Source organism: Oreochromis aureus, linkage group 12, assembly GCF_013358895.1.
Source record: "Oreochromis aureus strain Israel breed Guangdong linkage group 12, ZZ_aureus, whole genome shotgun sequence".
NCBI classification, from domain to species: Eukaryota; Metazoa; Chordata; class Actinopteri; order Cichliformes; family Cichlidae; genus Oreochromis; species Oreochromis aureus.
In genome coordinates, this window is record NC_052953.1 from 34,464,118 (window position 1) to 34,475,895 (window position 11,778).

Below are 11,778 nucleotides of genomic sequence, written 5' to 3' on the forward strand. Positions count from 1 at the left end.
CTGCTTTTTAAATGGATGCTCCATCCTACACAATCAGTGCAAACATTAGCCTTGCAGCTAAGCAGCCAAGATTCCCAGCCATGTAGCAGAAGTGTGAAGGTAAACAAAAAGGCGGTAAAATTCTGACCTTGAAACAGCATGCCGATTACAACGCCAGTGGCTAACAGAGATAATCATCTAAATACAAATTTATTTAACTCACTGCCCCTACAGACCATTGAAAAGAAGATAAGCCTGACGTCATCAGAAAAACTCTAGATATAAATTCTGTGTGAGCAAGCAGTAAAATATTTTTATTATATTTACATATGGTTCTTTGTCTAAAATGTCACATGGTAACTCTCAGATGTAGGTGTTTGTTTTGCCAGGGAACAGCACAATCTCATATCTTTTGTAATACGTAATAGAGACAAACCCAGCAGTTCAGGGACAACAATGTAAGGGGAAAAATAACTCAGTGCATTTATCTATGTGACCCAAAGAGTTCAAAGCTAAATAAATAAATGAAGAAACAGAAACAATCTATAAATAAAACTGTATTTTACTGCTTTCATCTTATAATAGCAATATTATTGGAAAGTTATTTTTATATTTCACACCACTGATTTTGTTTCTGCTGCCACACCTTTCAAGAAATAATGTTAAAGCTCTAAAAGTTTGCTCGCCAATTAGCACCTGTAAGCTAGAGCAACATCAAAGCCAAACCTATTCCAAATCAATTTATTTACGCTAATAGATTAAAAAAAAAATTACCTATCTCGCAAGCCAACTAACTAGGCCTACTTATGAGCTTAAGTACCAAAGAGAATACAGAACAGGGAACAGAGATGGGCAGTAACGCATTAAAAGTAATGTGTTACTGTAATCTGATTAGGTTTTTTTTCAAGTAACGAGTAAAGTAAGGGATTACTATTCAGAAAAAAGTAATTAGATTCCTGTTACTTTCTCGTAAGCGCACTGCATTACTGCGTTACTAAACTGTGATTTTGTTTGTGAGACTGTCTCATGACAATGACATTAGCGCGTGCAAGATCCGTGGCAGCAACAGACATGTGCAGATCAACAATATGGAGTGCAGGAGAGAGTACGACCATGCAGCGTTTAAAGCTAGGAAGTACTGACATTACTTCAAATTCAAATTTCAAATTCAAATTTTATTTGTCACATACACAGTCATACACAGTACGATATGCAGTGAAATGTTTAGACAACTGCTCGTGACCCAAAATGAGCCAGAGCTTCAATCAAGCCTGAGCTTGATTCCGTAAAAAGTGTACACCGCTGTACACTTTGCGTAGGAAGAAACATTTCTACAGCGAAAAATGAAACTTCAAATCTGAGCAAGCACCGAGCACATTGCCATGGGAATGTGACATTCACAGAGAAACACTCGGATCCCCCCCCCCCGACATGACTGCGACACCGGGCAAACCACCACCGGCCCCACTCCTGCTAAACAGGGGACAACAGAATTAAGAGCGACAGGACTTAGTGCCGTGAAGTCTTCGATTTTATTTATTTTTTGCTCTATATGACTTGCATCTATTTAAAAGACTGAGTATAAACACAAAAAGAATATTTTATTTTATATGCTGGAAAATGCAGAAAATAGGTTTAAATGTTAAACCTATTTTCTGCATATAATTTCTTTTTTGTTTGATGCAATGTGCATAAAATTAAAAGATTAAATCTAATAAAACACATTTGAAAAAGAGACTTTTTCATTTGATTAAATTTTCTATGATGGATTACTCAGAAGAAAATAGAATTGGGCTGAAAGGTCTATTGTTTTATTACATATTCAGGCTGGGTATCGTGTTTTAAAAAAGTAACTAAGTAATAAGTAACTAATTACTTTTGAAACTTAGCAATTATTATTACTATTTTCAAGTGACTTGACCAACACTGACAGGGATTACAGTGTTGATGTAGCTGGTTAATTCAGACTCACCTCTACTACATTAAAATACGATTAAAGAGCAAAAAGAAACTAGCCAACAGAAGCTAGTTATCACAACTTTGTGATGTTGTCGCTTTGATGTTGTCACTCAAGCTACTCGAGCTAGGTGTCTCAAGCCTTACTGATAGGAATTCCAAGTTTGTTCGTCTAATGTATGTAACACCCGCTAATGTGGGAAAGCAGTATATTTGCTCCAGTTGGTAGTGAGTTCAGTCACTCGCCTCAAAGCCTATATAACTTCAAAGATGTCAAGTGGGTAGGTCCTTAAATAAAAGTTAGTTCACCTGCCAAATTGTACCCATGTCATTTCGCAGCAACTAAATTACAATTTGTGGAGGAAAGTAAGGAGTAATTAGTTAAGTATTCATTTCTGTACAAGCGATTCATAATTTTCATGTCGATGTTAATCGCCATATTACTGAAAACAGTTTGCAGTTAATTGACAGCTTGACCCAAGTCAATCGCAAATTGACTGCACATTGACAGCAGCCTGATAGCAGACTGACACAGCCGTCTTAATGAATGCAATGCAAGTCGCTTTGAAGCCTGCAACCGACTGCGATTGTTCACAAACCTGGTTCCTGTTTTCAAAGCAGCCATTTCAAAAGGTAAGAAGAAACTGCAAGTTCATCTCATCATGGGTTAGCAATTCATTAACAGGTTTTCAGTGTCACAAAGTTGGCTCTCTCTTTAATGCACATGGATCATCACTGTAACTTCTAACCTGCTCCAGTGCAGATTATTATTATTGTGATCATTTTATAAAAAATGCCATGTTATTTTAGCAAGTCACCAGTCATTACTCTCCATTATCTCTTTAAATGCAGACATTTGCAACTGGTAACTTCAAGCCTACACAGGATGTGTTGAACATGGAGGCCAGGTAACGGGACACCTCTGTAACGCACCATCTCTGGACACATTTAGACAGGCTGCTGCTGAGCAAAGTCTTTCTATTTCAGAACATTGCAGAGCTAGACACAAATACCCTACAGCAGATTCACCTGCTTAAAGCAAGAGTCCATCAAATACACAATGATTTAAGACATACAGCCGCTGCTGTGGAGGTGACACACTGACATTAAGCAGTACAGCGCTGAAACGCATCACAGCTCGAGACAAGCAATAAAATTGTGATTTCTCAGTTCACTGTCAGATCGCCTTGGAGTCGTTGCAATTAGAATCCAATGGTGTGCATCAAGACTTTTTTTTTGCAAACAACATGAAAATGGGATGAAAATTCATTAAAAATCTTAATACTTACTCCACTGATTTAATAAGCTATTCATGTGCATCTTGTAGTGGAACAAATCCAGAAGCCTCTGCAGAAACTGAGGAAGAACCACAGACAAAAAGCGCGCGCACACACACACACACAGCTTTTTACAAAGACAAGACAAAAACAAGCAAGCAAGCAACACTGAACAATAACACAAACACTGATTGACAGACAGGACACTGAACTACGAGACAGCTGTTACTTCATACATTATGGTTAAAAACTGCTAAAGAAACAAAATCAGTGCCTTTGCACAAAACGACATACAAACCTTCCTGTTCATTATTATCATTATTATTATTATTATTATTATTCATGATGCTGAATTAACACCACTGTCACAGTGGTTCACAACCCATGTGACCTGTGATCCTTCCTTATCAAGAGAGTGACCTTTTTTTTCTTTCCAGGAGAGTTAAAAGCCTTAAAAAGCAAAAACATCAACCTTGATTTTGAATTCTGAACTTTCATTGGAATATCAATATTTTGACCAGTGTAAAAATTTGCAGCTAACACTAGCAAGCTCGAGTAAAAGGCAGCATCCATAAATTGTACAGGTGCAGTTGAATGGTCAGTACCTCACACTAGGCCGTATCATTTGTCCAAAATGCTCCAAAAGACACCAACAGCTCAAACACAGCAGAGACATCCACTTTAGCCACTCCACTTAGCAGAATTCACTTCTTAATGAGTTGCCATAAAAATGAACATTTTTTGTACCATGTTACATATGTTTGAATCCTGTTTAAAGTGGCCACTTTGAAATAGGAGTCTATGGGGATTGACTCATTTTTAGAGTTAAAGTCAAGTTTACATTAGAGGGACTGCAGTTTTTGGAACTTTGTCACTGGTTTCATTTCTCAGATCAGAAAGCTGAGGTGACACTTAAATGGATCTGTCACCATGCTAAATAAGTTTGATATCACACATTATAATTAGTCCTGTTGCTAAACTGTAAATATCTGTTAAGACAGCTTTAAGGATGTGCACACCTAACCACAAAGCACGTTTCCTTTTTCTCTCTTTCTATCTGACTTTAAGTAAAAAATGGCCCCTCTTCAGAGTTTCTGGGGACCGCACTGTCACAGTTTTGTGTTTTCCATTGTAGTCAATATCAAGTTCGGACTATGCTGAGCATTTCGCGCCTAGTGGCAGACAAACTTTAGTTTTAACCGTTTAACATAATCCACTTTCTGTTAAATCGTCCAGCACTTACATAGACTGAGTCCCAGCGTCGATGTGCAGATCTGCTTTAAAGTGTCGCTGAAATACTTGGCATCATATATCCGCTCTACTTCGCTGTGTGTGCAGGAAGTCGCGGTTGTTTTGGTAGCTTTCTTCACAGAGAGCGGGTGGTACAGTCAGCTCGCGGCGTCGGTGTTGAAACGAGCCTCGCTAATGCAAATACATGTTTCATGTGTTGTCTTAGGAACCAGCTTCACCAGCACGTCGGTGGATGAAACTCCACCCACGAGGAGAGGAGGCCGGCCAGCGCGGGCAGGCAGGGAGACAGCCTCAAAGGGTCTGTGCTGATGTCGGGAGGATACTGAGGAAATGATGAACATTTTCACATACAGTGGCGATTTTTGTTTTTTACAGGCTTTATGACACACTGGATTTAAATGTATTGTTAGAGGGCAACTATTCTGTTTCAAGGGCCCTGCAAGCCTGTGCTGAGTCTTCAGAACAATCAGATTCTAAGGCTTTATACTGACTATAAAGGATACAGTGCTGTCACTGCTGTTCGTACTGATGAGAAGTATCTAGATACAGCACAGAGGTGGGAGTGTTTTGAACAATGCTGAGTACTGGCTCAGAGCATAAACTCCCACTCAGTCAGTGTGGGAAATGAATAGATTGGAGCAGACTGCGCACAAATAAACGAAAAGTGGACGGGGGGGTCTGTATATGACAAGGGTAACACAACAATACAGGATCATTTAGGTTAACTCTTTGTTGTCACTAGTAATCAAGGTAATTAGCAACAGAATTTGTGCATTAACATACTTGATAACACCAGAAAATTATTTATTGACATATTATCTCAAAATGGAATCCCTACAGGGTAGTTCTGTTAGTCCCTTTAGTCTGATTTACATTTCAAATTACATAATGCCAGCTTCAAAACGCAAGACCAGGTCCCCACCACAGTAAAGCAACACACTAAATATGTTATATTTACACCATAAAAAGTTCAATTTATAACAGCATGTACATTTAGATAGATTATATCATGACATTGCCACAGCTTTGACATACTGTGATATTTATCTTAATATTTAAGGCAATGTTGTCACAACATCACCAGACAGTAATCTCGCAACTTATGGTAAAGACGATCTTGAGCTTGTGGGTGAACTAAGAATATCTTTAAAAAGGGTAAGCATACTTCCAAATGAGCACATTTTAAACTTAAATTCACTAAGTGGACAGATACTTGTCTTCATATGAACATTGCCCTATGCCTTTAATAGTTGAATAAACAGGCATTTATTGGCTAATACATTGCTAAAGCCTACTCTATGTTTCATAGCAGAAAACACCTCAAAAGTCAAACACACTTACAAACATTAGTACCTAAGAAATTGCAGAGGAGTTTCATTTTCTTTTTTCTTTTTTTTAAGCTGATTAACGCTGACCTGTGAGTCACTCAAGCAAAAGAAACTCACCATACTTAACAGATCAACTAGTGTTGTGTCAAAACTTAACAGGAAACTTTGCAACATAAAACATGTTTTTTTCCAATTTCTTTATTTAAAATAAATGCCACGCAGTCTGACAGACATAAAATAGTATATCTCAAAAAAAGGGTCATTCCAAAAGAGCTATTAACTGAAAGCCTGGTCACTAACGGTGTCAGTGGAGGGTGACTGTCAGTGACTGTCAAGAGACCGATTTTTTTATGGAGTGATGATTCCAAATGTGATTTTTTTTTTCAAACTGTTATGGATATGTAAGGACAAGGTCAGGATAAAGTGTTTACAGCCATCTGTACAACACAGTGGCTGCTCTGTCATGGTTTGGGGCTGCATTTCACCCTGTGGTGTTGGAGATCTTGTCAAATTTGATTGAATTAGGGACGAAGAAAAAAAATCTTATGATCTACTATGTGATATCATATGGAAAACATCTGATTGCCAATAACTAGATAGGAAAATACATAGTGGAACACTATCAGTCATGCGTTGGCCTCCCCGGAGCTCAGACATTACTGAAGCAGTGTGAACGCAACAAAAAGCAGAAACATCCAAAGATTCTTGATTGTCCTTCAAGAATCCTGGAGAACTATTCCTGAAGACTTCTTAAAGACATTACAAGATAGCTTGCCTAAGAGAGTTTAGACTGTGATGAAGAATAAAGGTGATCGTACCAAATAGTGACTTTCAAGCTTGTTGGAAACTATCTGATGTAGTCTTTATGAAAAACTGTGTCTACGTTAAAGTTTAAAGGTCAGCTTGCTCACAGGCGTGTTGCCCAGAAGCTGACGAATATCTGTGCATTCACAAGAGGTGTGTCAAGCTTCTTGAAAGAAACACTGGCACCGTCTTCTCCCTGTGAACGATGCATTTGGTTTACTGCCAGTTAAGAAGGAAAGAAAATGCATGTCAGCTGCGAGGCTGCTGTGGGTGTTGCAGGTTTGCTGTGAGGCTGCCATCTGCTGACAATCAGCCATGCTGGTGAATCATGGAGACTCAGCTGTCCATTTCTGAGCCCACTCACTGGTGCTGTTGCAATCATCAGTCAGCACTCCAATCATTACACAGCATCAAATGCTATTTGCATTTTTTTCTCTTGTTTACTTATCTAACATGAGCTTTTTTTCCTTTACTTCAACCAAGGGTGTTGCTGTATTTGCCATTTGTTTGTCCATCTGTAAAGCATTCCACAACAATGACCTTTCTGATTTAAATAAAAATTGGTAGAGTTGTTGAGAACCTGTTAAATGTTGTTGTCTGCACCTTAAGCAGCGTACAGAGCCTTCAGTGGGTCTAAAGTGCAGCTGTGTTTATGCCCAAATTTTAATTTGTGGAAATCTAAAACATTTCACAGGCCACACCTTGAATCACAGCCAATCAAAACCTGCATAAAATATACATCAAAGAGTCTAATCTAATCTAATCAGACAGGACAGGATGCCCTGTTCTGACGTGTTAAAGTGTTGCTAGAAATATTACAGTTACAGACATCTCTAGAATTATCTCTAAAATCATTACAATACATAACGTTGCAGTTTTTCCACATCCTCACACTGGTTGTTTTCACAGCGGCTCACCAGCAGCAGTACATTCCAGCTAAAATGAAGCGATCAAACATCCTGCTATAAATCTGCTTCTGTGCTTCTATTTTTACCACCAGCAAGTTCCTCATTCTCACTCTCAGCTTCTTCCTGCTTTCTTACTGTTGGGTACTTCCATCTTCATCTGTGCTCTCACTCTCTCCAGGCTGGATTTTCAGTGCCACCCGTGCTTTATCCCCCATTGAAGCACCATAGAAAATACCCCGATGTGTTTTTTCTATTGAGAGGAATTGCAGTGAGGTGCATTGGTAAGGAAGGAGATGCTGTGGGTATGTGCTTCTGTCCACACTGGTGCTTGTGTGTGTGTCTGTGCATGCTTGTAAGAATAAGATGCATTTTAGGATAAGGTTATGGTGATTTGTAATGTGTTACTTGACTCCTCTGAAGATGAAACATGCTGTTGTCTATATGACACTTTCCTCAAACTTTCTGACAAATATTCATCTGAATCTTATATAATAGACTCAGAAGTCACTGAATGTTCTTTTTATTTACATTTTACCCATTGTGCCAATAATGTGCCAAAGAACTTCAGACTTACTTGTAGCGACTTTTTAAACTTGTTCAAAATGCCATAAATATAAAGATCGCATTTAATTACTGGGTAACACAGATTCAGAAATTCTTTTGTTACAGCAAAAAGAGGAAAAAAAACTAAATTGAATACAACAGACGTATAACAAATGAAGCTGCCGCACAGGTTCAACAAGGAGCAACTGTAATCACACATCTCATGTGGCTGTAGTGCAGGCACTAAAGTGGTTCATGTAGCAGTCCAAAGGTCAGGCAATTAATCCCTGGTGCTTCCTGTCCATGTGAACCCCGAGTTGCCCCTAATGCATCCACCAGGACATGTTTAAATGTTAGATAAATTTTGTATGTGTGTGTGTGTGACGTGGAAGTACTTTGAGTGCTGAAATTAAATAGAAAGGTGCTATATAAGAACCAGCAAATCAGTCTAGCTGTGTCTGTTCTTTGGATCACTTCCCCATGCTGTCAGACTCAATGCTGATATCTCTGCTCTTGCCCAATCAACTTCTTTCCCCTCTTCTCTGAGCCAATAAGCCTCCATTCTCTGTGCTCTTCTGTCTTTCACATTCTCATTTGATCGGCCCTCCTCAGCCCCATCTCCACCGCACCCCATAGTCACCGGAGCCACCATCTTCATCTTCATCACCACCAGCGTCTAGCCTCCAGAGGGTCCTATTCTAATTGCTATCACTACCAGGATACTGTTATGGTGTGATGGCCCATGTAATCTATTCACCAAATGGCTTGTTATAATTCTGAATTGCAATAAATCACATTCAATTCATATTTTGTCATAATAAATTATGGCCAATACAAATCCAATAGAATTAAACAAGGATACATCTAAAAATATTGTTATATGTTATAGTATTGGACAATGTTAATTGCACTAAAGCAAAAATAGAAAAATTCCTCCACTATTTAACACACATAACATGTCAAACATCCCACTCCACATTTTCCAAAACTTTTATTTATATAAAAATTATACACACTAAATAGAAACAGCATTTGTCAAGGTTGGCAAACTCTCCAAAGGAGCAGCAGTAGTAATAGTAAACAGGGATGATCAGGCTTCCTGTTTGACAGGGAAAAATTATATTGAACAGACTCACAGGTAACATTTTGTCCCTGCAACATCCTACAGTTATCACAATAAATCACCAGCAGTAAACCTGATTTCTCATCTTCAAGTCACTACTGCCACCTGTTGGTTTGTAGTCTATGACTACAACGCATGAGTAAACAGGACCCTGACAAAAAAAACCTGCAGGATACACATAGCTTGATTTCAGTGTAAAATAATCAGTGCAATTTAGAAATTTTTGTTTAACACATCGAGACTCATGCAAAAACTGTTCATTCCAACAAACCCATATTAAAGTGTAGTGCACGAGCAACTGGTGGAGCATCTTTGGTATTTTTCTCTGCAGTACAAACAAACGTCACGGTGCAGGTCTGAGGACCGTGATTTGATCTTAATCTAAATCTGACAAACACACAAAAACAAAATGTGAATTCAGACAACATATGACTAATAACCGAACACTTTGCTTTAGAAATATGTGTGTCAGTATAGCTTTGCTCTCTTGACATGCTGTGTTTTGTTTTGGGTTTTTTCCTTCTGAACTCTATAAAGGGCAAACTCCTTCAGAGGAGGGGGCATCCATGAGTCTTAACTGAACGACTTACCATAACTTCCTGTCGCCAATTCAAACAGGAAGCAAAAACTAAGCATAAAAGTACTGTGTTGTGCTGGGTTTTGTGACTCCACATGCACATAGACCCTAAACCCATCAGGCACTAATTGGAGAATCCTTTCAAAGAACCTTTGGTATAAAAGCACTTCTTTGGCGTAGGCTAGGAGCAGTAAAAGAAGCTGAAGCACCGCAGTGAATACACATTTTCTTTCAAGGATCATAGAACTGCTGATTGCTCAAGGAAGGGTCTGTAACATACATGTTGAGCCCACTGATAAGTCAAACAACAGAAAATTCTGTCACATTTTCAATTCTTTCATTATTTTTTGGGTGAAAAAATAATGTCACAAATCAAAAAAGGTAGCAAGTCATTTTTAAATGACTTGGGTGACTCACTAACTGAAGCTAAGGTTTAAAGCTGCGTCTCAACGTGGCTTTCCTCAGCCCAAGGAGGTAGATCGGTACCCACTGGCAGGGTTTTATTCTGATCAGTGTTCAGTCGCATCTGCTCTTTGATGTTACTGACATGATTGGAACCTGAACATGTCTGAGTTGAGCAACTTGTCAACATACTTTCTTACCTCATCGGTTTTAAAATTTAAGGCAACAAGTACGTAAACCATTTTCATTCTCACTTTCCCTACAGCAATCACATTCTTGAGCAACTCATCTGAGTTTAGTGTAATTTATGACAAAAAGAAATATCAAAGTTTCACATTCGACAAGGTGGAACCGCCAAACTTTTGGCACAGAAATGAATTAAATGATTAACTGATTGTCACAAAAGGGGTTTTTTTTTTAGCCTGAATGAGTACTTGATCAACTTTTGAGTTCAATGTTAATACAAAAATGTTCCCATTTTTCTTTTTATTAGTAGATTTGAAAACATATCTGCTATAATTCTGTTTATGAAAATAGTGGCTAGCTGCAACCCAAATATTCACTATTGAGTAAGGAGACTGATGAGGATGAGTCTAAACTGGATAGAGGTTTTCAAGAAGACATTTTTCTGTTGATCGACTGATCAGCTGACTAACTGATGCCGTTTGCCACCCTAACCACCCAGCCGGCCGCCTTTCCTTTGCAGCAGGCTTACTCCCTTAGAATTGCCTGCGAGGCATCAGGTAAGTATGATCAGCATCTTTCGTGGCCTTTGGCAAAGTCCTGCCAAACCCTCAACAGCTTTGGTGCCTTAAAGCCGTTAACAATGATCAGTTTGGCGAAGGTGCACCTGTCGTACTCCAGGTTTTTGATTTCGAACAGGCTCCTGAAGAACGGCAGGCTATAGGCGTACACAGGCCGGACACCCAGCATCCGCAAGCACAAGCCCACATAGACATCCTCTAGAGGGATGACCCGCACAAACCTGGAGGCCCAGGAGATCCTGGCTGCCAGGTCAGCGGAGAACACGTAGCCGGCTCCAGACACGTAGGAGGGGAAGCTCTCCTCGGGATATAGCTCCTCTGACACGTACCACTTGCTGCTGGGCTCCCGCCGCGGCCTGCCATCCTGGATCACTGACCCTGTGATGAAGTTCTCCCTGGGGGAGTTCCTCAGCCACTGGATCAGGTAAAAGACATTAACGAAGATGTCTGCATCCACCTTCATGGCGTAGGACGCACCGGGGCAGTAACTTGCCAGCCACCTCATCATCATCATGGTTTTGATTGTTAGATTGTGGTAATTATCCACAAAGTTCATCTGGATGATGTCTGCATGCTGCCTGCTCTCCTCCTCCAGTTTCTGCTGGAGGGCTGACACCTGTGGCCTCTCTGGGATCCCCACATAGAAAAGAGTGAGGGTGTCCCAGCCAGAGGCGCTCCACGTTTTCCTGATGGCCTCCCGTGCCGCAGAGTCCTCAGCCCCCACCGGCACCATGAACAGCAGAAAGGGGCTCCTGTGCCTGCACACACCGGGCTGGTTGAGGAGGTAGCGGTATGTCTGAGGGTCTACGAGACGGTACTGCTCCGGGGGAAGCGGGCTGGGCTCTGGCGTCTGTTTACTAAGTGAA

General features: G+C 39.9%; 1 protein-coding gene across 3 annotated transcripts in view; it reads right to left on the reverse strand.

Moving 5' to 3' along the window:
* The window catches only part of zgc:162952 (PKc_LIMK_like_unk domain-containing protein), a 36,330-nt gene extending 24,903 nt beyond the window's left edge, over positions 1-11,427 (reverse strand). The window contains exons 1-2 of one of the 3 annotated variants that reach the window (XM_039620620.1): positions 4,456-4,708; positions 3,225-3,291 (exon numbers count right to left, since the gene is read on the reverse strand). In XM_039620620.1, coding sequence (XP_039476554.1) covers positions 3,225-3,255 — 31 coding nt within the window. In that variant the 5' untranslated portion in view covers positions 3,256-3,291; positions 4,456-4,708. Of the gene's footprint in view, positions 1-3,224; positions 3,292-4,455; positions 4,709-11,133 lie in introns of those variants that run through there. The other 2 variants (XM_039620619.1, XM_031734925.2) reach the window with 2 other exon arrangements.
* Positions 11,428-11,778: the final 351 nt, after the last annotated feature.